At 35.2% G+C, this 27,573-nt stretch overlaps 1 protein-coding gene and 1 pseudogene across 9 annotated transcripts in view; one reads left to right on the top strand and one right to left on the bottom strand.

The window, feature by feature from the left end:
• The window catches only part of ATP9B (ATPase phospholipid transporting 9B (putative)), a 174,648-nt gene that overhangs the window by 34,686 nt on the left and 112,389 nt on the right, over positions 1–27,573 (bottom strand). For all 9 annotated transcript variants that reach the window (XM_062569862.1, XM_062569864.1, XM_062569869.1 and 6 more), the window contains 3 exons: positions 22,325–22,485; positions 10,254–10,396; positions 1,499–1,611 (listed from right to left, as the gene is read on the bottom strand). In XM_062569862.1, coding sequence (XP_062425846.1) covers positions 1,499–1,611; positions 10,254–10,396; positions 22,325–22,485 — 417 coding nt within the window. The remainder of the gene's footprint in view (positions 1–1,498; positions 1,612–10,253; positions 10,397–22,324; positions 22,486–27,573) is intronic.
• LOC134137613 (uncharacterized) lies at positions 15,880–20,455 on the top strand (annotated as a pseudogene).

Below are 27,573 nucleotides of genomic sequence, written 5' to 3'. Positions count from 1 at the left end.
CTTAGTCAAACAAAAGAAAATGAGGACACAGATTATAAAGACGTCAGTCTATGAAATTAATCGGGTTAGCTGATCACGTTTGTGCATCCAAGTTAACCATGGGAACTCTCTCTCTATAAAGCCCTTACATCATGCTGTACATAAAATAAGAAAATATTTACTAACCTATCATGGATTTCCTTATCAGTCACTTTTTTTTTTTTTTTAATTAAAAACCCCAAACATTTCTTGATTTCTATTTAGTTGGCATAAATAATGCTACAGAGGAATTAATACATATACACGCACACACACACACACACATATATATGAAAAAGCCCAAAATCCACTACTGAAATAATAATCTTACTAAAATAAGAAAACCTGTCCTGATCCCAGAATACAAGGGAGGGTGTCAAGGGGATGGGGACAAACTCCCTTCAGTTGTCCCATGTGACAGGACAAGAGGCAATGGACAGAAATTGAAGCACAGGAAGTTCTGCCCGACCGTGAGAGGGAATTCCTTCCCTGTGAGAGTGACAGAGCCCTGGACCAGGTTGCCCAGAGAGGCTGTGGAGTCTCCTTCTCTGGAGATCTTCAAGGCCCACCTGGATGCAACTCTGCCTACCATGCTCTAGGTGACCCTGCTTGAGCAGGGAGGTTGGACTAGATGATCTCCAGAGGTCCCTTCCAACCTTACCGATTCTACGATTCTATGATTCTAGCTGCTTAGAAGGGTTTGCAGAAGTACTGCAGCCCTTTAGATATATGGGAGATCCAAGCGATGCTTGCTGAACTCGATCTTCCTCCTGCATCCCACACCTGACCCATAGAAACATAAGGGAGCTGTAATACTCTTGCATACTTCTGCAGCCCAAATTCTCTCATATACCACAAGAACACCAAACACTATGTTCAAGCATTCTACATTTTCCCCCAGTTTTATGCTGTTTGTAATCTTTTACTTTTTTTTTTTTTTTTTTTTTTTTTAAATCTGCCATTTTCTTAGGTACACTTTTATACATTTTTATACATTTTATTTTGAGAAGTTATTCATTTATTTTTTTAAAAATTTTTGGTTATGACAATAACACAGCTTTTCAATGTCTGTTCTTGATTAATATCTTCAAAAATACAACAACTATTTGTCTTATTCTGGACACTTGTAATTTGCAGTCACTACAATGAATAGTTTGCTTTTAGATGATTCGACAGAAGAAACATGCTCTGCACAGACAAGTTAGAAAGAGATGTCTGCAAGTGCAGAATAAAAGCAAACTCCTCAAAGAGGGTACGATGAGGAATTTTAGAATCAGAAGAAAACTATATGCTGGCTCACCTTTTTGAGGGATCACATTGCTGACCTAAACTATCCCTTTAATCATACCTCTTAAGAGATTTATACAAGTAGAGGAGCTTTCATAGCATCTCAATTTCAAGACATAATCAACAACAATGGCTTAATGCTGTAAAAAGCAAATCTCAACATTAAAGGTAAATGATTTATAAAATGAGATACCTGTGAATAAGAATTTATAATATGACTCTGAATTTCATCCATTGTGTCTGTTCCATAGGATACAGTACCTAGGTGGAGGCGCTTAAATATCATCTCGTTCTGTGTAAGTGTTCCTGTAATAAAAAAAATTTAAAAAAATAAAAGTGTATCACAGACAGCAAAAAACGCCATGAGAAGGCCACAACCCCCCTCCCCAAGTCATTCTTTTGAAGAAAGGGAACGAATCATGAGTTAGCATCAGTTTAGGTAATTAATGGAACATTTGTTCAGAAAGATCAGGGTTAGTCATACTGGAAGAAATCACTAGTTCCATCTTCAAGCTCATTCCACCAACACAACAAAATACATAAGCCAGAAAAAGAGAAAAACATTTCCCTTAGAAAGAAAAACAAACAACAAAACAAAAACCAAAACTCACTATCTGGATGGAACTGACTGCTGAAAGTCAGTGCAAGAGTTTGCACCACACACCAAAAAAAACTAAAGGAAAAAAGATATATACGTATATATCTTTATACACACTGACATCACTTCCAAATTTGACGGTTCAGCCTCCAACCAGAAAAAGCTGGAATGAATGAAAGCAGCATTTTCAGAGCTCACTACACATCTGTAAGAAACTACAGGGTGTCAGTCACAGACTGACATTTTGCATCCTCCACTGCCAACCAGTCACATCCTTGGTTTTGGAAAAGCTCTAATTGAGGGATGGGTGGTTCAGGGTCCCCTGACAGGGCATATCAGGCAAGAGAGGTCACTGCCAGCCACGTTCCCATAGTAAACTCACAAAAGACTATCTTGGTAACTGCCCTTCCTAAAACTCTTTTACTGTTACTCAAAGTGAAATTATTTTATAGTGGAGATATTCTTGCATTTAACTGCACACTTTTGGGACATTAAAAAGGGTTAAAACATAGCAATGTTTTTATGGTAAGAAACGAATGCAACACTACTAAAAGCAACGTTATTGATGCTTCTACAATATTTTTAATATTAAGGGTAGGCCTATTGTTTACAAATAAAAAATTGCACAAAAATATTTCATACTAAATTCTATTTCTTTCTAGATTTTTTTATAACATGTCTTTGATCATATGACAATAAAACACAGCAAACCTTAGGAAGAGAGAAAAGTTAAAAGCATGAGATAAAGAACGATTGCTGTTTGAAAACCAGAAGTTTTTTAGACAGAGACCATCCAGTTTATGCATGTAACAGCGTTAGCATCACTGGTGAGCTTCAAACGTGCAGTAAGGCTGTCACAGTCTTATGTCTTTCTTAGTTATACTTGATCTGCCTATCACTCTGGGTGCTGTCTGCAGAATGCCACTTCATCTTGACTACTGCAGTACTACATTGTAGTATCAGACCATGTCTTACTGTTTTACTATGCTGGTACTAGATGAGCATTTCAAATACATTTCTTTTTCCCCCCCTCTACCATAAGTGTTCTTTCTTTCTTCAGTACTGTTCAGGTTCCACACTGTGATCATGTTATTGGAATTGAGGAAAAAAAGTAGAATCTATATGAAATGCATGATTTCTTCAGCAAATAAGTATAACATTATGAAAGATTTATGAGCAAAGTAGAATATTCTCAAAATTGGAAAATAGTCCACAAAGTTCCTAATCTCTAGAATTAACAAATCAAATTTTCTTAATTTCTAGGCAAACAATACGAAAATCATTTTGATTCTACAGAAAACATGAGAAATTACTTTTTTGCTTTTAGAAGGTGCATTTTTGAGACCTTTTGTTAAATTTCTGAATTCAGTTAACCCATTACAGACTAGAAAAATCCAATTTCCAGTGAGAAACAGGAAGGTTTCCACTAGCAAACATGAGGGATTAAAATATCCACTTCTGAAAAAACGTTTGATGTTGCTCACTGAAAAGAGCTGCCAAGCAAATTTGCATCACCCTTCTGACCTTTCAGATATGCTAACATCATCTCACTGCCCTCTGCTTTGCCACACCTTGGAATTAAAGTAAGTATATCTTATGAGCTGTGAAACTAAACACTACTTAAAACTTGAGAGAGCAGGCAGCCATGAAACTCATTTCCCACTTTTTCTGTAATTGTTGCTTGGGAAAATTGAGCAGGAAACAAAATAGGCCCTAGGAATATTATACGGAAAGATTATTTCTTCTGATACTATTAAATCAGTCTCGCTCCATATCATGCTTGGTGAGGGAAAAACAGATATAGAAATTGTTTCCCCTTCTCAGCAAGCAGAAAAGAAAAGCTGAGTGGAAAAGTACAGATTCTCCTATCTTGCATCAATCAGGAGTCAGGGGAAAAGGATTAGGAAGAAAGAGCAAGAAGAAATGCTCAACTCATAAAGAAAGGGACTTATACATTCCAGCACTGCCAATTCAATAATCGCTGCTTTTGTATTATGTATAGGACCAACATCCTTCCTCTTTCTTAGCTACAGTAATAGGAAACATGTACAGCATAGAAAAACAAGTGTCAGAAATAAACGTACCTACTATTCATAATCTAGAAAAAATGATAAAGAAACAACAACTATGGTTTGCTCATGTTTCTTTAAACTACTTTTAGACTTTCAATAATAGCTACAATAAAACTAAAGCGCTGACAGATAGATGCATTTATGAAAGTATTCCCCTAAAATTCTAATTTCTGGAAGTATTCCCCCCCCCCCCACACACACACCAAAAAACAAACAAACAAAATCCTCCTCCCCACACATACATTTGCTGGTCATCCAAATGGAACCTGTGTGTGCAAATTAAGAATTTACTTTTAAATTCTCCCGATAAGTGAAACACTAAAATGGGACAAAAAATATTCCTAATAGCTTTACCCAAACATTTCATGATACCAGTCAGTTATGCTGCATCTTTAGTAGCAGTTCTGTCCTAAATCTTACCCTTCCAGAAGGTTACTAATACACCTTTATCTCCTAAAATGCAAATTATTTACATGTTGCATTTCCAAAACAGTCTACTTTATGAACTAATTAACAACCTAAAACTGAGACTTTTTTAGTCTGTTCAAGGCAATGGGTAACACAGAACATTGAAAGAGTTTTCTATTTGTATAATGCTTTTTGAAAATCTATTTGTTGATTCCACACTTTAAGACATTGCTAATATGAAGAGTTATTAGATACAAATTATAACTTTTTTTTTTTTAAAAAAAAAAAAAAAACTTCCAGAACTTATGCTAGTTGCTATGTGATCCACTACTAAAACTCATTGTTAACTTTGCTCTGTAATGCAGTTACCACAGAAGGAAAACATTCTGACAAAAAGTTAGTATACAATTGCTGAAGAAAAATTTAGTATGTTCTTTAATGAAGTTAAGAGCTTTTTTTTTTGACTACAATTGTATCATTAAACACAGAGTAAAGCAGGCAAAGAGGAAATTAATTTCTAAGGAAAAAGTCCTGAAGGCATCATTCCCTGGGTGGCAACAGATGTGATTCACAACAGAGCAGTCGAGGTTTTTTGTTTGTTTTTGTTTTTGAGAAGCAGATGCAGATTTTTCTGATCATGTATTACTAGGTTGTAATTTGGACTAATACCAACAATCTAAAAAGGTTAAAAAATATATATTAAAAAGAAAACTTATGTACTACAGAAAAATAACTTTGTCTGGAGTTTTAAGGGTAAATAACTTTTCATACCATATGAACACTTTGCTTTGAGATACTTGCTTAGACGAATAGAAAGACAATGTAAATTTGAACAGTTTTATGGAAAGTTTAATGGAGGCCTGGCCTAATGTTCTTAATAACGAAGCTGCCCACAACAATCTAGAGACAAAAATTTTTATGTGAAACCTGGAAAAACAGTAGTATAGAACGTAAAAGAAAAACAAAAAAAATCCTTATGGAAAGTATATATGCAGAATGCCTCTGCTCGCTCATTACTTCATTTGTGAAACCCCAAACCAACAAAATAATTAAAAAACCAGTATAACCTATAACCCATCAAAAATGAAGTCAAAGACGACAAGAGCATACAGCCACTGAAAATATAAGCAGTTAATACAGTCACAAATAGCAGTAGCTTTTTCCTATTTTCTGCCTCTCAATACTTAAATGACACAAGAATGAAAGCAATATCTGATAGAAACATGCACATTCATCGGTTTTCTGGTATGTATGCATTAGACAGAGTCCAAGAGAAGTCACAGCTAAGAATACCTTTGATAGATCTAAATTTAAGCATTCATGCAGCGTGTCTTAAGCCCCTTTTAAGAACTCTCCATTCCTATTTCACTCCGTTCATACCGTAACCTTAGTACTACTAAAAAATTGTGGAGGTAGAGGTAAGGGCAATTGGATGAATGGATATCTTTAATGAGGTGAAGGAAGGAGAGATATTTCTGTAAGCGATTTTTTTTTTTGAGTTGCCCTCTTTCTCTGTGGTAGCCTACACTGGGCAGATAAAGATGCAACTGAAGTATGCAACTGAAGTATGCCTTAAAAGACTAATTTTCAGAAACAATCTCTGAAATTCACTCTTTTCACAGTAGGTTACATTAGGCATATTTAATGAAAAAGCCCATACACACCAACCTCTAACACAAGGCTTTCCTAGAAAATCAAGTATCCTATTACTCTATGCATCTGTTCAACTATTATATCTCTTAAGTACCTCATTTGGTTCAAACATCCACTAAAACATTAATTACAGAACTCGAATACAAGTGTATGCATTAGTAAATAACTATGCTTGGAAGACTGTACACATTTGTTATAGCTGAATACTCTGGCAGTCATGAATGGCAGAAAGCTTGCCATCCCACACACTAAGCAACAGAAGTGTTCAATAAATATCCCCAAATATCTTCATTTTTCTTTCATGATTAGAATCTTTTTGTACCCTGGAGAGGATAAGACATCATGCTCAGCTGCCCTTGGAAAACATTGGAAACTGCTCCCCCCACAACCACCATAACAGATGACGCCTTTCTGTCAAACCTATGTGTGATTCAAGTCCAAACAACATGGCATTTTGGGTAATGGATGCTATAATTAAAATGTGAGTCTTAAAAAACCTGTTGTTTTAGTGGGTGTTTTTAGTAATGGCTTTGTTCTACATGAAGATAAAAACTCCCTAACAAAGGAATTAATGTATTGCTTTAATAGGCTGCACCCTGACTTAAGTTTTAAAATTTATGAGTTCTCTGCAGTATTGTTCTTTAAACAATGGCATTGTCAAATGCAACCAGTGAGAAGATTAAAGTTCTCCCAGCAGATTAAGTACAAATTATCTGTCCTCCTGTTTCAGCATCATTTGTTCATTTATCACACAACGTCTAGTATTTCTGGTCAGTGTCAATATGCTCTGCATCCTTGCAGTTAACAGATGTCTTCTCTTGTCGAATGAATTACTTTATGTTTCACGCACTGGTGGCCGCAGATGTGTCACTATAGCAACATCATTAATTTCAGATCTTACCGGAAACATGCACTCCAATCAAACCTAATTATACCACATTGCTTTCTTGTCCCACAATAAGGAAACTATAATGCAATTATTGGGATACTTCATTTTCTATTCTACTGTGGCAAATGAGAGCGCCACTGTGATGGACGCTTCTTGTCAAAAAGCTTATTGATGAAGCACAAACCCAATTTACAATCATACAAAGGACTACCTTGCAATTATGTTAGTAATGCAATGCTCCTTAGACTCAACAACTAATTCTCCATCATATCCAGTGAAGCTTGGACCACAATACAAGATTTTTTGCAGACTATCCTCTGTATTCCCTTTCATTTTCAGTATTGAGAAAAACTTGTTTACATTTAACTAGACCAGCCTTCAGTTCTGTTTTTTAATAGCTGCTGCTTGGAATGACAGCTACAAAAATGGCTGTGTCTTCTTTCTCCTCTGAACATTCAAGCCTTAAGTGGGCAAAGAAAAGAATCAACTGGTTTATACGGTTATAACTGAAAATTCAGGAGAAATTCCTCAAGTCAGCTCTTGTGAATGGTGCATAATCATGCAACAGCAATCTTAGGGAATGCACAGAATCTCTGTGCAGTTAATCTAACAGCACATTTTGTGCTTATGATAAATCTTACAAACATATCCAGGAAAGGAAACTAAGCAGCTAGTACTATATGCAGGTAAAATACACATCGACTACATGTTTATCCAGAGTAATTTAAAATTTGCAGGATATTTAAGACTGTAGTGAAACTGAACAGCGTTTCTCACTGTGGCCTGAGGGACAGCAGCAGGCTGCGAGGCCCCAGTTGCTGTTCTGTGGTTGGTTGGCTTTGGTGGACCCACATTTTATTTTCACTTACTCCACTTTTCAGCAAACATGGACCTGAGTTCATAGGGTGACAACGGGGGGCTGACTGCTACTTGCCAGTCCTAATATTTAGAAATATTAGCTCCTAATATCTAAGAACTTCTGCCCTAGAATACTGCTTTTATATTTATTATATTTATTTTTACATCATTCACTTACAGATTCAAACTTTCCTCCAGAACTCAGCAGACTTCAGTGTTCTGAAAGGCCTTTTAAGGCTGAATGCTAGCCAACCTCCAAACTACGTTTAAACGCATTCTCCAGTAAAGTCCTTCAACACCATCTATTTAGCCCCATTTAGGTATGCATTCTGAAAGGACTGAACCACAAGTCCTTCTTAAAAATAAACAGGACTACTGTGATTGCAAGTGGCATGATACAGCTTGAATCAAGAAAAAAAAATCAATTGAAAGCAAAACATAGTGCTGTTTTTCTTTGCATACACAAGTCTAAAATGTATTCTTTCAAAATTTTATCCACGTAACTTAGTTTTGACTTTAAAAAATGTGCCACAAAAACAACCAAATTAAAATTTTAAAGGACAATAACTTTATTTTTAATAACTGTTGTATTAGGTTAAATATATTGGTTGTTTTGCTAGAAGTAGGACTGAACCTAAAATGCAACAACTTTTTTCTTTTTTAAACAGATTATTTCTCAAACAAGGCAGTAAGTATATCAGCTGGAGGAAAAGCACACAGTGTATCGAGCCTCATGCTTAAGGATGTAAACTGGTCAGTAGACAGGGAGAGAATAATTCCTGCATAATATTGCATTGTACAGTTGGTTGAATGAACTGTTAGCATTTTATTTAACATATTTCTCAGAATTTTCAGTACAATCAGTGACTGCAAGCAAGACTCTTCAGCACTGAGCCAGTTTGGTATGGTAACTAAATTCTCTATCAGAAAAGTTTAAGTATACATTATTCGCACTTGTAACAAACTAGTGTTTTGGGTGAAATGAACTCTATTGCATTATTTTGAAAATGTATTATTTTTGAGCATACTTCTCTCTTCCACACATATGCTGTAAATTACATATTTCAAGCTAAAGATGAGACAGCACTCTTCATGTTACATAAATTATCATGATGAAGGGTGCAATTAAAATCACTAAGCAGTTTCAAAGAGCATACAAATCATTAGCTAACTGAAATTAAACTTAAGAACTGTTCATTTGCCTTAAAGAATTACCACACTGTAATTAGGAATACACTTTTCTACACGCTAAGAAAGAAGATGGCAGTCGTCTTCATCTCTTATGAAACAGAACAGCAGCATGTAGTGTATATGTATGTACCTATAGAAAAAAATAGGCAAATGTCTTGTGTGACAGTATATTAATACACATTTTTGTTTAAAATGTGCAGGATGGAAATGTTCAGCATTGGAGGGACTGTTAATCTCTTTCACACAAAGATTTAAACTGAGTATTACGCTTTCTGCACAAAACAACAGAGGCCAAAACCCTCTCAAAACCTTCTTGCTGTTTAAAGTACATAAAAAAAAAAAAAAAAAAAGAAAAGAAACAGCCTTTACTTCATTCACTTTTTGAGAAACTATTTTCTCATTTCAAAAGTTAATCTAACTTAGCTTCTTAAAAAACAGTCTGTAAGTTTGAGATGATTTATTCAATTTCAGAAAGAACTAAAAAAGGAGTAAAAATATTGTATTTTCTGAAGTATTTAATAAGCATTAGTTATTATGATATTTTCTGAAATAAACAGCAAGATTCCTTTAATTTTTCTAAGACTTAAGAGCACTGCATGACTGAAACATGCTTCTGTTATGTTGCGCTTTGCCATTATGACAGAGTTATTTTTTTTCTTCATACACTTATCCACTTTCCAATCCTTTCCAGTAAGGGTTCAATTTCCCAGGACAGCAGGTGAAGTGTATACCAGGTCACAACAGCTGGGAAGATAAAATCCTATAGCAGTTCTAGAACTGGTCTTTGGAAAAGGATGAGCCATTAATTTCACAGAGATAACAGATGTCATTCTGGAGACTGATCTCATGACTTGTTTTAGGAAAAGATTTGCTCGCTTGAAGACCATTCTTAACTGTTACTATCACAAAGTATTTTAGTAGAAATGAATTAGCACCCTTAGTGCTAACCCAGAATCTTTTCAGAGTAAGAGATGGCTAATTTATGGTACTCTTACAAATACTATCGAATGGCCTTTACTACAGCAGGAGTAGTTCTACTGAAACAAATTAGATGATACATGGAAGTCAGTATTTGTTAATAAATACTTCCCTACCTAGGCCCTTTGGCACTGATGCAACAAAACCTCAAGCATGTGATTACTGTTTTACTACAAAATAAATCAAAATCAGTAATCTAATTCTACTCTTGAATTAACATATCACACAGAAAGTTTAATGTAGAATAAATTTTCCAAGTTTTATAAAAGTCATCATATTTTAAAATTGTAACCTGATATACCTGTTTTATCCGTTAGTAAATAAACTAATCGTCCCAACTCTTCTGGTATGGTGCTAGTTCGAACAACTGTTCCAGGAATATTGTCATCTTTCATAATCATCCACCCATAGGCTGCCTTACCCATGTCCAAGTTCACACGTAAACTGCAAAGGAAATGTATACCATAATCAGTGTAAGTATCAGGCAGAGTGAAAATTATAACCATAAAAATAAAACTCAAATCTGTTTTTAGGACATCTGGAAAAAAAATCTTAACGCTGTATGTGACACATTTTGGAAAAAACTTTCCATTACATTTGTAGAGTGCAATATTGTATTTGGATCTAAGGCTCTGTCCCAGACTTTCTGAAGTCACGCTTTTCCCCTACTGCAGTAATGGAATGTCAGAGCTTTCTTAATAGTCCAAAAATGCTGCTCAAGAGCATAACCAAAAGCAGTCACAAACACTGTTCATCTGTCCTCTTGCAGTAACAGAGTGATTGTGAATTACCTGAGATAACACTGGAGGGAACCATGATTCACAAATTACGATATCTCATAAAGAAGAGATGCATTTAATTAGAATTTTGGGAAAATGTGAGATTTCAGCACACATTTAAAATAATCAATTTATTCCATACCCTACTCCGTCTTGAATGTGTATAGCAGAACACAACACATGGCAGAGAATAAAAGGAAACAAGGTTTTCTTATACAAGATTCTTGCCCATCCAAAATGATGTTTTGTTTTTTAATTAGCTCTTTCTTTGCATTAAAGTCAGAAGTGGCAGAAAGCCATCCTTCCTCCTGGTCATGTATCCCAGTTAGTTTTGCAAACTCATACACAACTTCTGCTGTCTTCAGTCATACAGAAATATTTTTAAGAAATTAGGACAGGCAACAGCAGGGCACCTGATTCTTTTTACTGAAAACTGTTACAGTATAATAAGGAGGAAAATACCGGAAATCACTTGCCTCACAGTGGTTAACTACAGTTTTATCTAATCTTAGTCAATCCAGAGCCAGTAATTAGCCACCAACACTTGTATTAAATAAGTACGCTTGTTAACACAGACTGAGAGAATAAAGAAAGAAGCAATGTAACACACTTTACTCTGCGATTTGTCTAAGTCACCAAGAGGAAGGGCAAAAGATTTACCCCTTTTAGAGGCAAGGATCTGCTAGTTAGTAAATCGAGCACAACCAAGGATATTTGGCTCAAGAAAGGAAACAAAAACACTCCATTTTAATTAAGGAGAAGGGTGAGATAATTGCTCCAGACAGAAGCAAGTAAAACGAATAAAGGATGAAATCTGTTTGTTACTCCACTTCAAAGTAGTATTTGGGCTATTAAAAAAAAAAATCCCACATGCGCTACTAGGATAGGAATTCTGTGATGAAAGCTCTATTTAAGAGTTATAATCTCATGTACAAGTTGCTCAAAGCCGCCACACGGCAGCTCTGCCACTGGAGAAGTACAAGTTATTCTCCGGGTAAGGAAAATCATATTTAAGTAAAATTAAATCACAAGTCTTTCAGTGCTTAAGAGCTGTTTGTATCTTCACGTACTTCTTGTATAAGCATGTGTTACATGTTTTTGAAGTTCTCAATGCTCTCTATATGCATTTACTTATAATCTGACTTAAACATAATTTAAAGACAAGGAGAAAAAAACCCATCATCTTGCTGAGTAACACTGAAAAAACACTGAAAGTTTTTAGCATTTTAGCAATGACTCTAGCTTTCCAGTATGCACTCCTTGGAGGAACAGTCTACCCCCTTTACGCTGCATAAGTCTAGCAGAAAGCTAGCACCACAGGCCTCCAAAGAAATAATGTTTCCCCGGTGACTAGCATAGTCCAAGGCTGTTTTCTGGCATAAAACAACATATCGGATACACACTTGAATTGTTAAGATGCATAAAGAAGCAAATGAGAATAAAAAGAATATAAAAAGTGAGGAGTATAAATACATTTTGTCACTGATTTTAAAATTTGTATGCTGTATCCTGCTCTAAATTCCTTTACTGGATGCTTGGTATCTTAGAAGAAATTTTTTTCTTTGAAATCAATGTAGCCATCACTTAGCACATTACAGACATTGCTATAACACTAAACATGAGGAAGGTCAACTAAAAATGAATTTGCTTTCAAAACCAGAAATCTCTCCAACAGTGCCTCAACAGAACTGATAGAATTACTTGACTGAAAAATACGAGACTTCAAAATTGGACAAAATTTATAAGGATTTAAATATCTGATGGATTTAAAAATTTTTGGTTATGTAATGAGGTCTCTTAAGATCCAAAAAGGATTTCCAGCAGATAATAGATAAAGCTGTTAGGCACCAGAAATAAGTTGGTATTGTATAAGCTTAACATCTTCTGTTTTTTATGTCCAGACAAATTGATTACTAATGAAAACACAGAATAGTGTCATATATAGCATAAGTAAAGGTTACAATGAAAATATTTTGTATTAGGAACACTATTTTTTAGCAAATCAAACAACATCCAATCTTTAAACACAGTATGTTAATGTAGTACATGGAAGCTATTCCAGAAAATCGTATTTAGTGAATATAATAATGCAAAGTTTCTCATCTCTCATTCTCAGCACAATAGTTACCCTAGCAGGCAAATCCAAGGTAACTTTCTTTTATAGCTCTTAGATTTATTCTTGTATAATCCAGGATGAAATTTCTCAGCAATTCAGCTTCAGAATAAATGAAAAATTCAACATTTCATAAACCACGCTGCTTTTCATCACAACTTGAAAACAGATATTTTTCTGCTTTTATTCTCTCAAAAACATAATAGCATTGTAGGTTAACAAAAAAATCCATCATACAGGACTTCTAAGTTTCAGCATTTTTCCTAAATGCTGATAACATTAGCAATCCCCTGGAGATTTCTTTTATTTACAATTTTTATTTACAAGCCAGAAAAGATACAGAACCATTTAAAAATAGAAAACATTAGTGCAGAAACAACCAACAACGAAAAGTGTTCTAATTAAGCTGACTGGGTTTTTTAACCTGTCTTCACAGAATATGATTTTTGGAGTCTGACAACTTCTAGTAACTGAGACAAAACAGAAGTTACTAATTTTAAACATAATGTTCTATCAAGATTTGTCTTTGGCAAGCAAAGACAAAAAGCAACCCATACCTCACCCTTTTAATCTCTACAAATACTTGTTTTTTCCCCCCTCTTCTTCCATATTCATTTGGAGAGGGAATTTGAATACAATTTTCCTTTTGCATTTAGCCCACTACATACACTTTATTTAGTTTTCTCAGCTATGGCTGATATATCCAATAAGAGTCTGAGATTTGTGTTCTTACTTGCTTCACAACTGGTTTCACTAGCTCTTTTGGACTACTTTTTCTAAGTTTCAACTATTACTTAAACACACAAAAGGAAATGAAAGAATGTACACACAACACTTCACATAAAACCTATGCAATGAATGTAACTTTAAAGGAGGATTTAATCCTACATATTTGCAATTAAGTATGTATGGAAAAAAAACAACCAAAAAACCTTAACAATCCTGTATAGTTATAGTGACCGTGGCACATGTGATTTTTAAAGGGCAGCATGAAACCTAGGTACAAATAATTAGATGTTGTAACACATGTGGAACTTAAAACCTCAGGAGGACATAGGGGGAATAATCACTCAACAAAAACATTAGAGCACTGTTCTAGTAAGGGCCTAACTTATGAGAGTCTTATATGCTGAAAAATACAGTAGTTAAATATGAATAGAATTTATGTCAAACATGAATGCCTTAGCACAAGAGATTTAGCATAAGTGACTCACGACATTTGCTTTAAAATCAGTGAAGACTGCTCTGAGGTCCTCTGGTTTTGGGATATGACGGTCTATATTCAGAATTTAACCCCGATGAACAACTTTACAGAAACTGGACCTTCCTTTTAGGTTTTGTTTTTTGTTTTCATGCAGGCAAAACCCAACTTTTCAGATGAACAGAAGATTAGCGTATTGTGTGAACCTTATACAGCAGAAGCTTCATGCAAGCTTAGATACACCTAGTTCTTCAAAGTAACTGTTACTAAGCACCCTGAAAAAATATCTTTATGAAGGCATTAACATTCTGGGTAAAGAGAATTATTCTGCTCAGGAAGACTGGGATTGCTGTTGATATGTAGTTGCTTATAAGAAAATAAAAATCAATTATGGCACAACAGTGGATGTTTCTCCATCCATCTGGCAGGCCAGTAACACTAGACAAAGAAAGATAAAAATGGTTTCTCAGTGCACAGAGATGTTCATCCTCTGACATTCCACTCAGATAAGGAAAAAATTCTTCACAGAGAACATGTGTTCTACGAACACACTCCATGGTGGGAGGAGTTTTGTCTTCTCCCTATACTTCCCCTCAAATGTTTCCTCCCAGCTCCAGTTCATTCCTCTACCTTCTTAAATTCCTTAAGATAAGCACTTTTTGATTAAGGATGAAAGTGAATAGGCCTTAGAAGATACAAACTAATTCTAATCACCTTCTCCTGACTTATGTGTACCATGAAATCATGAATCAGTCATGAAAGAGCTTACTCCAGAGACAGGCTTTCATCCCTCACTGTGAACTCTCTTTGTAATAAATAGAGTCAACACATGATATTTCTTCCTTGATGGGTGTAAAGGTTTTGTAGCGATGACTACTAGCTTTCACAAAAAAAGAAAGAAAAACATTTAATATTCACGTCAGTAAACGATTTCAGATGCTGCATATTCAAAATCCAAACAAAACTGCCCAGTGGAGGTGAATCTTCAGTGTACCAGCAGGAGATGCAGAAGCGTTCAAGTCTAGTTCCCCTTTCTATTGTTCAGTCACTGTGCACGACTTTTTCATTATTACATGGATTATCCTTTTTTATGCTGGTGCTTGCTCAGCAGCATTTCAGAGGATGGGAGACAAAGTGTATTTGCCTAAGATCTGTGATGCCTCATGGAGTCAAACTGCAAATTTTATGATAAATGTATATGATCAAACAATATTTACTCTGATATAAAACTGCATTGATTTTTACATAATTCAGGAACTCAAAATCATGAACTTGCAGTGAGTTTTGAAGACTTCTATACTAAAAGCACATATTACACTACACAAAACATTAGAAGAAACATGACTACGCTAGCCTCAAAAAAGGGGCAAGAACACTTTAAAATTTCAGCAGTCAGGAGACCATTGATATTGTGGGACAATGATGAAGAGACCCATACCTCCTTTCCTCAATATAATTATGCAGAGGAGAATGGATTGTAACTTTTCATTTTATACCCAGTAACTCTTGAAGGCAATTAGTTTTCTCCAGTGCAATTCAATCCATTATATTAACATAGAAAAACTGCACTATACCATAACTTCATTGAACTTAAATGTAGAAATGAAAAGCAGGATCACTATCTGAAACAGGCTAAGAAATGCACCTCATCAAGACATCAAGTTAGAGAGCTCTGCTAGCAGCATTCTTTCAAGCTCATGAAGCCAAACAGAGGTCAAACAATCCCAATGTATGCTAAGAGCTACCCCAAAGCCAAAAAGAGAAACAGGTATTAGAGCTGTCAGAGTTCACTAAAAACAACAGAAGAGATGTAGGAAGGAAAGGTTAGAGAAAGATGAGTGGACAAAAGAAAAATGGAATCTTAAAGCAGGTAAACAAAACTGAAAGAAAGAATTAAGTAGGAAATATGTATTTGTAACACCTCCTATTTTATAGGCTTGAGTATCTTTAATTTTTTTAAAAGACTATTTTGGTATTTGATAATGCAGGACAAATTCACAGAGCAGGTCCACAAGCAGAACTAATAAAAGTGAATAGGCAAGGATGTGTCCTCCAACATCCTAATTCAATGACTACAGATATCGTGGAAGTAAGAGAGAAATGAGCTGCAGATAGTGGCTAGGTTTGTGTGCTGTTCCTAAAATCTCTTTGCCTCAGACAAAAACAGAGCATAAAGTTAGGCTAGATAGGCTATTCATCTGATAACAGTAGGGAATTTTTTACGTTCTTATACTATTAAAAGTTACTGATGAAATACTTGAGTTTCATGATTTAGCACCATACTCTGAGTTTTTGCAGCTTTTATGCTTTTGTTCAAACAGTGCAAGAATAAGTCAATTAAACACAATTAATTTGAAAACCTGTGTAATAAGGTCTAGACTTCTGTAGATTTATAATTTCTTCCTGTTAAAAATGTAATTTTTTGTTATTTTTCATATTTACCAAATCAGATGACTTTTCATTAAGCCCCTTATACAATGACAAAAATTTTGACATTGAATGTCTAATATAAATGATTTTTAAAATGTGAATATTTTTTAGTTTATATCAGACACAAATAACATTTATTATTACCCACTGTAATAGCATTAGGTTAAAATAGAAAAGCTAACAGGAGTAGGCAGGGGATGTCACAAAGGTTAGAAAGGAAAAAATAAAAATCTACCACAACAAATTAGTACAGAAAATATATACATTATTTAAATTGATGGTATCTTCTCTATATAACATTCACATCAGGCTTATTCCAAGTACACCACAATATATGACCTAACTCAGTCATCAGTACAGCACAATACTGGGCAGGGTAAGACATACTCTTATCATGTGAGAGAGACATCATAGCTCCTGTTGCATGAAGAACTGAAAATCAGTCTGTGAAATAAAGACATTTCACATATTTTTGTATTTATATACTGACTGCAATCTATAGCACTGCATGATATAGAAGCTTACACACATTTATAAGAATTGCTTAAACTATTTTATGAGTAGCTTTTCAGCCCTTTCACAGTGAAAGCTTTGTGTCATATAATCTAATATATTCTGTCTGCATATGTGAGACTACATATACAGATACTTTCACATCTATACACTATATAGAGCTATACATTACATTAGAGCTCCAATATGGACAGTACAAACTACAATATGATTGAAAGCAGTTTTGCTGCTTTTAGATAACTGCTATAATCCAGGTCAGCTGTGAGTTCTCTGGCCCTTTAAGATACACCAAAGCACACCGAATAAAACCTTTTTCATTTTTGTAAGAGTCAGGATTTGATTCGGGTATTTATGAATTTCTGATATGACACTTCCTACCAATGTCTTCCTCACTGCCAACTGAAAACTGAACAACATAAATTGCAGGATTATTATTATGTATTTATTTTTAAATGTTCCTTTTCTAGACCCCTCCACCCCCCAAAAAACAGCTGATAGTCAGACAGAACCCCAAACCTTTAAGACTGAGCAGCAAGTTCCTTCCAGACCTTTAAGACAGCTTATTGTAGAAGAATAGCTAGCTGCCCAGAAACCTAGAGGTGTCTGAAAGAAGGGGACAAAGGATATTTCAGCTTATGTCTATACTAAAACTAAATGTCCTTCCTAAAAAGATTCTGATTAGGCCCCTATCAGTTGCTGCTAAATATACAGCCCAAAGGATATATATTTTTACTATGTTCTTTCTAAGCACTGCTTTCCTCTGATCCCCAGGTAACGCACTGTCATCTTAAGATACATCTGCTACAGTTCTTAGTAGCTAAACATAAGCATATACATATACAGGATTCACATGCTTGTATGCGACACAGTAATTTCACTGAAGCCTCCTTGGCTAAGCCAGTATTTTCTTGAAAGATTTTCCTATGTTCCCTATCACCACAGCAGCCCAAGAGAGCTCATCAAGAGAGAGAGCACCTGAGAGCACCAGTGGAAGGCTGGAGCTGGTGTGCAGCAAGGCTCACTCTTTAAGTGCAAGCCTTGTGCACTGAAGTACAGATATTGGGAATTGTGAGACAGCTTTCTTTTTTGTTGTCTTTTATTACAAAAATTAAAACTAAACAAAAAGCAGGCTAATAAAGGTGGAGAACTAAAAGAAGAACTCAGGACTAGTATGATTTCTATCAAAATTTTATGTGTGTGTCTTCAGTTCCACAGAAAAATGAAATTAAACTCTGATGACAGAAACGTAAGTCTACATTTAAAAACATTCAAAATTAAAAAAAACCTGTAACCCTCACAATGGTGATAAAGACAGGGCAACTAAGTAAAACACAACCTAAAGTTGACACAGCTTTACTTCAGTAACTTTATCTTCCTCAGTCTGAGGCACTGGCTCTTCACTACCAGAAACTGTTTTCACCCTCTGCCCTTCATCACTTAGAAAATATATGATCCAAAAAATACAAATTGTTCTTGTTGCTGTTAATAATATCAAAGTAAAAACGAGCATCACAGGCCTAAGGATTTCTATGTTGGTCTCAGTATCACAGCAGCATGGATGTATTTGAGAACCCATGTTCCCTGCAGCTTGCTATGTATCAGGGACACTAGATGAGAAAGTCAAGATCAGATAAGACCTTATAAACTACTGGAGAATGTATTTTCATCGATGATTGTATTTAAAACAATTAAGTGGTCTCTGTGACCCCGGAGAAACCTATGATGTGCCTTAATGCATTTCAGTCTGGCTACTGCCAACTAAAAACCTTTAGACTATCAAGGAACATGAGACATCTCCAAGAAATTCCAGTATATTTGAGAAAAATCAGTGAAGGAGTGAATACAATTTTGGAAAGGTTTATTTAGTTTTAGGCAGTCTGTCAAGGACTTGCTTTCTATTCCCCTTTCCCATTAAATTTTGGTAGGCATTCAAATAGATTAACTCTGGGTAGGCAGACAAATTTTTCAGGGAGGTTCCCTAGACTATGTCTTCTCCATAGAGGAAAAAGACTAATTTTTTAAGGACTAACCACCTTCTCAGCCTTCACGCACACACAACCTGTGCATTGCTGTCATAATGGTTCTAACTTGTAACCAGTTCAGAGCTAGGACAAGCACTGATGTTCATTTACTGCTTTTCCTCTATTTCTCTCTTCTGCTTGATTCCATGCATGTATGGAATGTGTATGTTTTCATTTTTTTTTAAACAATTGCTTCATGTTTATACTTCTGAACTCTCATATACTCCACAGTAATACCCTTCCCACAGTAAAGCAAAGTTGCTCTAGAGGACTACTTAGAATGCAAATGAATCACCAGGAACTAGCTGCTTCCTGGAGGAAAAAAAAAAAAATCCTTTTTCTGTTAATTATAGGAGAGTCTACACAGAGATCAGTTAAACACTGCTAACAGTTAGCTACCTCCTCCTGGTGACCTTTGCTAAAGATGCCTGGCCATGAAAAATGATTTTTATTTTATACCCGGAATCTCCCTGACACACATACACCCTTGCCCCACAAGCCAAAAGCCAACAACAAAAGAGCTCCACATTTGAAATCCTAATCCTGAAATTTTTAAAACTATCAATGCACTTCATATGTGCATGTGAGTTCAGATATGCTTTGCTTCTACCATCAACCCTAATCTCTCTCCTCCTCCCACATTCACTTCCTTTACTTGTGAAACAAGTTCACTATTTTCTCCAATAGTTCTTTTTTTCAAAAAAAGAAGAAAGAAAAAGAAAAGAAGAAATAACAAGATGACAACTCCTGGAGTTAATCCTGTAATTTCCACCACCAAGGATTTACACTTCAAATTAAATCTTAAGAATAAGACATTTCCATGCTTAATATCCTGAGGAGAAGATAAGTGTATTCACATTTGAACACCGGTATAACTGGAGTTGTTTACTATGAGCCAGCAATGTGCCCTTGTGGCCAGGAAAGCCAATGGTCTCCTGGGGTGCACTGGGAAGAGTGTTGCCAGCAGGTGGAGGGAGGTGATCCTGCCCCTCTACTGAGCCCTGGTGAGGCCTCATCTTGAGTACTGTGTCCAGTTCTGGGCTCACCAGTACCAGAGAGACATGGAGCTACTGGAGAGAGTCCAGCGTAGGGCTACAAAGATGATCAGAGGGCTGGAGCATCTGCCCTACGAGGAACGGCTGCGAGAGCTGGGCCTCTTCAGCCTGGGGAAGAGAAGACTGAGGGGGGATCTTATCAATGTGTACAAGTACCTGAAGGGAGGATGTCAAGGGGATGGGGACAAACTCTTTTCAGTTGTCCCGTGTGACAGGACAAGAGGCAATGGGCAGAAATTGAACCACAGGAAGTTCCACCTGAATGCGAGGGGGAATTTCTTCCCTGTGAGAGTGACGGAGCACTGGACCAGGTTGCCCAGAGGTTGTGGAGTCTCCTTCTCTGCAGATCTTCAAGGCCCGCCTGGATGTAACCCTGTCTAACATGCTCTAGGTGACCCTGCTGAGCAGGGAGGTTGGACTAGATAACCTCTGGAGGTCCCTTCCAACCATACTGATTCTATGATTTTGCTGATTGTGTGGGATGCGACCTTGCACATAGATGATTTGAGTTAAATAAAAGCTAGTATAGGAATAAATGTACCTCTAGAAAGAAAAAAAAATGCTAGATTTCTGACTGATTTTTCACAGGGCAACAGTATAGTCCATCTCAGAACTAAATCAATTACATTCTCTAATACTTCCTCTTGGCATATCATCTCTCATAGAAGTCGGATTTTCCCATGAGAAATAGGATTAGGTCTACCCCAGAAAATATTTTTGAAAAAAGAGATTCCACAAGTTTACTGAGGCATGTAAGCTGTTCTCCTAAGAGTTGAAAATCAGCTGTTCAATACTTTTTCAGTGGCACATGTTGAGTTGCCAATACATTGAGTTACATTTACTTAAACCATCTACATGCTCTTAGTCTTGTTGCATCCACGAATAAAGATGTAACTGCCTTTTAATCATTTCAGTAAATGGCTGAGTATGTTTATTATGAAAGAATATATTGAACCACAACAAATGATTCTCTAGACAGATAGCTGACTTTTCCCTTCACTTGCATTTCTTTGATAATTAAGTGTATCCTTCAGCAACATGCAAACCCTACCTATCACTTAAGAACTACAACATTTTTTGATTCTTCACATGGTAAGTTGCTTAGCATTCAGTAATAGGGGAAGAAAAAACCCAAACAGCATCATCATAAAAACTGTAACAGGGTTACAGTAATGACAGTGTTCAGAAAGACATATAAAAAGTTTGAAAAAATAAGGTATATATAAAAATAGGAGCCAGTCCAAGTGGAAACTGTTCTAAGATGACAAGTTCATGCAACAAGAACTTTTCAACTCCTCACAGGTTCCTAGTTGGCACCTTCTTCAAATTCCCAATAGAATTAATTTTTCTTGAAACAGACTAGTAGTATAAAAGTATAACTAAGTTATAAACCCTTAAGACAAATCCTTCCCCCCCCCCCCACACACACTATACTACATGGATTTAAACATAGTGTGTAAACCTCAATTTCTCTACAATGTTGTTGCTAACTGGCTAGTCACCGGGCTTATCTCAGACTGAAGAATTTCAAAAAGCACCTAAAATTAACAATCTCTTAATCTGAACACCAGAAAATTTAACAGAAGAGAATAATTCCATTTTGTTAAAGTAATGCTCAACTGGGGATGGGGGGAACCATTTAAGAGTCAGTGTTCTCACTTTTATGTCCACAGAAGACAAGATAACCAACCTGGATATTATTTCCTGTTCCAGTTTATCTGCAATCTGAATATAGAGTACTCATGCTTAATGAATTAACTAATGCAGGGCAAGTCTCTACTTGGTTACACCTGTTAAAAGTCTTCTCATTGTAAAAGTACATGTACATTATTCAGCCATTAAATTTGAATTAAACATTATTGTAGTAAAAAAGTCAGTATTTTAACCAGAGTTATGGAACATTTTTAGTATTTAAGGCAGTGAAAAGCAAATGCTAAAATATACCTAACAGTTTATTCAAATACACGTTTTTAAAACCACATTCTCAAATATATCAAGATTGTATCCTTATTAATACATTTATGTTAGCAAAGGATTAGATATCCTGATTACTCCAGCAAGATGAACATAATACAAAAGACCACAATGGTATTGTTTTCTGTACAGTGATCCTTCAAGAATCAGCAGATTTGTTGGCACCTTCTCCTTCAGCTTCCTGATAAGATCAATTTCCTTCACAATGAGAAGCAAGTATAAATTTCAGGAAAGCCACATTCAGTGAAATTAGACATCTGTGTTTTTCTTTCATTCTTACACATACCTGATAGGGATGATATAGGAAAACAGAAGGAGGAACCGGAAAAGGTTGCGATACCACGGGCCTACAAATCCTTGCAAGGTTACCATAACAATTGATAGAGCAACTAAAGCCAAAAACAGGGCTTTGGTCAGTTGATTCAGTTCCAGGTCCAGCAAGCCAACCTAGAGGAAGCAGCATAAATCAAGTTAGTCTTGAGTTTCTCTCAAATTGACACTTTTGCAGTGCAAACAATTAGCTATTATTGGCTTTTTATTCCTATTAAAAATCCATGCATTTGTAACATTTAACTGCATTTTGATAACTGAATTGATTATTGTTCCGAGGCCAGCATGTGATAAATGTTTCCTGGTTATAGGGCAATAACAATTCCCAGAATCACCAGGGGAACTGTCCCAGTTGGGCCTTCTGAATGCCTTTACATCTAACACACCCCTTCCCCCATTCCCCTGACCAAGAATGGAGAGATAGGAGGGAAGGGAGAAAAGATGGCTAAAAAAAACAAAAAAACAAATGAGCAAGAACAATTTCCTTCTATCACGGATGTAGCAAAAATACTGGTCATGCAGAATATATCTGTAGTGTGGCTACTGCTCATTTACTACTATAAGATCAGAAATATCTTAGAATCAAGAACCAACAGACAAATGCAACTGAGCTACCTTCTTACTTGTGTAACCAGTGCACTGTAACTTGTAACGACAGTACTCCCACATCAGTCTGTAAATCTGAATTCACATCATAGAAGCCTTTTCTAATTATATGAAATTTTCAATTATTCAAAATACAAAAACCTCAAGTGGAATATTCATTTTCAAACTAAAATAGTAGAACAGAGCTCCTGTTTTCCATGAGTAAAAAGGTACTTGATTTAGACACATTTTAGTAAAAATATTATGAGATCCTATCTTTCATCCACTTTTTCCTCATGAAAAACTATTTTAAAGCTATGTAACTAAGACTCTCACCATTTCAATAATGTATGCTGTATGCTAAGTATTCATACTCCACTTTTGGGGATGATACTACAGTCAGTCAAATACGTGGGAAAATTATGTCAACAAGACTTTCTTTGGCCCCTTCACAGATGCCCTTTTATCTCTAAGTCTTGCCAGTAAGACCAGTAAAACATAACACTTCCTTAGATAACAAAAAATCTGCAAATGAACCATTTAAATATAGTTCTTAAAAATTCCAGCAATCTTGCTTACATATGGGCTGTCTCTTCCCTAGAGAACTAGGCAGCTGAAGACCACAGCGGCTGATTTATCAGCTGCATTTATAAAGCAGCACAACGAGGACAAATATCTTGCAATTTCCGCTGCTTCAACTACTACATAGTTTATGCTTGAATTATTGAGAAAAATAGGTTTTTGGATTAAAATGAAGAAAAATTAAGCCAGGGAAGTAGAGCATGTTTCAAAGCCCAGATCCTTTTGCGTTGACAAAGGCAGCCTAAGTTTCAGGCCTCGCTGAGGATCAGATGAAGTCATTATTCATTCAGTCAGGGAAAAAAGACTCAATTACCTCAACCTAAAGATGCTATCAATGAATGCAAAGTGCATATTTTACTCTATTCATCCAAATCCCATTAAAAAGTGAAAGGAATGATTTAATCTGGCCTTCTAGAGTTGGTCTTTTTTTGTAATAAAATAAAGAATCACTGTCTTGCAATATGCATAACCACTACCTCACACTTGTTTTTCCTGCATCATAGTAGTGAAAGCCTATCTCTCCCAACCCTCCCCCAGCAAAAACCCCACCCCATAATAGAAATGAATAAAGAGCTTCTTTTGAAAGAATGCCACTTTTTGGACAGAAACATTAAATATAGTCCACTGCACACTGATACGTAGCTAATTCGAAGCATTAATACCTTTCTAATTGATGAAGACAGATGTGAATTTAAGTTTGGAATCCAACAAAAATGTTTTTGGAGTGATATTAAAACAACAAAAACCTGGTGAATACATCTGTTTTTTTCTGCACAGTAAAAGTCTCTTGTTCAAGAACACTGGTTTCTTACTAATGTTACCCTTTCAATATATATTGTACTACTGTCCACAATTTTAATATTTTCATTTATTAGTGCAAGTGAAGGCAATTACAAAAACCTATTTAAAAAGGCAGACAAGAAATTTTAATAAAAATGCATTCTCTGTTTCTCAGAAGTTAGTGACTGTAACATACTGAAATATACTTCAGTTTTTTTTTCCTGTCCCTTGCCACTTGAAACAACTTCTGTACTCAAACTTTGGAGCACATTATCCACTTATCTAGATTAAAAATATTCTGTCAGACATTTCATACTGCAACTCATTAATTTTTTCTAAATATTTTAGCTGATTGCCGAAAAGTAAGTAAACCTGATTTTAACTATACTATGATTTATCAAAACGCTTAGAAAGCATATCATGTTAAGATTTCTTTACTACCTACAATAAAATGTTCTATGTTTAAAATAATCATAACAGAATAGGTAAATATGATAATATATAAAATAAGCAATTTAAGAACTGGAGTAGTTTTCAACATTTATTGCTATTTCTCATACTTGCAAAGCAAATTTTCTTTTACTTGTCATAATATTTGTTTTATTTGAAACAACTGTGTTAACGAAATTAAACACACCATTGGAAATTTTAATCTCCAAGGGAAAATTTGTACATAATGTCTAAGACAACCACAATAGTTTTGCAAAGGGGCTGCTCTAAGATAATGAACACAATAATTGCCTGTATAATCTAAAATGCTACTAATGGCAACAACTGCAAATCCATTTAGCTCCTCTTTAATTTATGTATGAAGTTTTAAATAGCTAATGGTTCTCAGTAAAATAATGGCTTATACCAACAATAAAAAGTATGGCATTGTCTACTTACACAAAAAAACCTATCATTTTTCAAAATAAATTTATTTTCTGATTCAGTGAAAGATTAAAGATCTCGTTTTCACATTTTGGACTACAAGGCACAAGTCATTGTCTATGAGAAAAGTTTTAATTATAATTAACAGAGGTTGAAAGCAATGGAAAAAAATGTTTTGATTATTGAAGTAAAACACAAACAAGAATACTGCTATCACTGCTTTTGGGAAGCTACTGTAGTCATAGAAATTTTTGTAGCATTATAAGTAGTGTATTACCTGGAAAAAGAGAAAATATTTTCTCTATGCTAGAATATTAAAATGTAAAATTTAATGATGATTATTACTCAGGTTTCTAAAATAGTTTAGCCTACTGTTTTTAGATTGATTCAATTACAGTTTGAAGACCATTTGAAACAATTGCTCATCTTTTTATTTAAGTACTCAGCTTAAATATTATCAAGGAATTAAGGCAGTATCTCAGAGAGCCCCCTGTCCCCACACCCCTCCCTTCCAACAAGGTAATTATATTTCAGTAATCAGTCTGGTTCTGCACTGACAAACACTATATTGACTACAATGAAATTTCATGGTATATATATTTGTGATAGATATTTGCATTAAAAAAATTGAAGTTTTCTTTACTATTCTTAACACATGCTTCAAATTGGACTTTATTACATCTTGAATACTAGTCAATTATCCACTTTTTCATTAATTTCAAACTTTAGTCTAAATTAACTAGAATCCTAAAAGTTACATAGAATAACCATACAAGAATAAGGCAAGTAAGGATTTAAAATTACCAAAAATTTAAATAATGCCTTTTTGAAGTCTTGAGCTAACAAAAAACAAGGTTTAGCTAGCAAAAACAGTTGCTTCATGGCAGTTCATCTTTTGTAAAAAACGAATTTGTGTATAGCACATATGTATATACACATATGCAGTTAGTTGCATACTCTGAAGCTCTGTGGCTTATTTCAATAATCTTTTAAACCTTACAGTCCTTAGGAATAATAGATTCAATATCCTGTGTTTAAAGGCTAAATAAAAGGACACATCATTTAGAAAATGTTTACTGTGACATTAAAAACAGGTACAGCAGTTTTGAAAGCTGTAAATGTGCCTTTCTTGTTAATTCGAACAGTACTACTATAATTCAAATTGTCGCCTGTGCAGCTAACCAGATAGATCTTTTGGCAAGTGTAAGTACAACTGAAAACAAGAAGGTGAATTCAAGTTTATGAAACATCTTCCCCTAGTTCATTATACTCAGCAATGATCTGACAAATATGTTTCTCTATAAACATAAAATCCCTAAAATTTGCATATATCTCATACTTTTAATTACTAAATAACTCACTTTTAAGAAACAGATCCTAGGCAAGTAATATCTATAATACTACAAGAAATCTAACACTCAAACATTTCTTTCTCTGTCAATCACTGCAGATCTGCTTTTCCTTAATGCTTGTATAGTATGCTCAACAGCTCAAGAGCTTAAAAGAAACAAAAAACCCCAAGCAAAACTATCTATATTTCTCTAAGTAGTCTGGAATCCAATGTCTCTTTTTCTTTTCAGAATCAGGCTTTACATATAAAAATGAAGCCAAATTATTTATATTTCCCTCACTATCTTATTTCAATTTTTTGCTATAGTTTGACTGCAGGCTAGACAGGAGAGTGCTGCAATTGTCCAAAAAGGCCATATACAGTTTGGTCAGCAGAGGGTGCTCGAGATTGGAGCTGGCTACTGGTACAGAAAGCACTCGGGAGGCAATGCAGGAAAAGCCTAAGACTCCCTTTCAGGGTAACTCGCATTTCTATAGTAAAATTAATTTGACCTTACTTAGTCAATGGATAGCATTTATCTCATTTGTTTGAAATGCTCAGTATTAACTCTTCAAAGCAGTATTTTAGCACTGAAACTATTGCATTTTAACAAAAAGCTGTACTTCATATACCTACATACTGTCAGAGTGGTATCTTAAGGTACCAGTACTCAGATGCTGTGCTACTTTATGTTCTCTAACTTCACTATGTATTTGTCACATGTGATGATTGATAGAAATGTACACACAGGATATTAAGAAACCAGTCTCTATACAGGGACTGTGCTGTATTAGTAACATGCCCTCCTCTATTCACAGCTATCAATTGGAATTTTTTTTTCCCCAAGACCACCCATCAATTTAAAATAATTACTTCAATAATCCAAGTTACCTAGTGATAATGGAGATTCAACATCCCAAATCATTCATATAATGAAACTAAGATCTATTTTTCAACTTAAAGCAACTGAATGAACTTTACAGATATAGGTGCCCAAGATTTCATACATAAGAGATTCAGAGTTTCTAAGTACCCACAGCTCTCTTTACACACAA

This window comes from Rhea pennata, chromosome 2 (genome assembly GCF_028389875.1).
Source record: "Rhea pennata isolate bPtePen1 chromosome 2, bPtePen1.pri, whole genome shotgun sequence".
In the NCBI taxonomy this organism is placed as follows: domain Eukaryota; kingdom Metazoa; phylum Chordata; class Aves; order Rheiformes; family Rheidae; genus Rhea; species Rhea pennata.
This window is presented reverse-complemented; position numbering and strand designations above follow the sequence as displayed.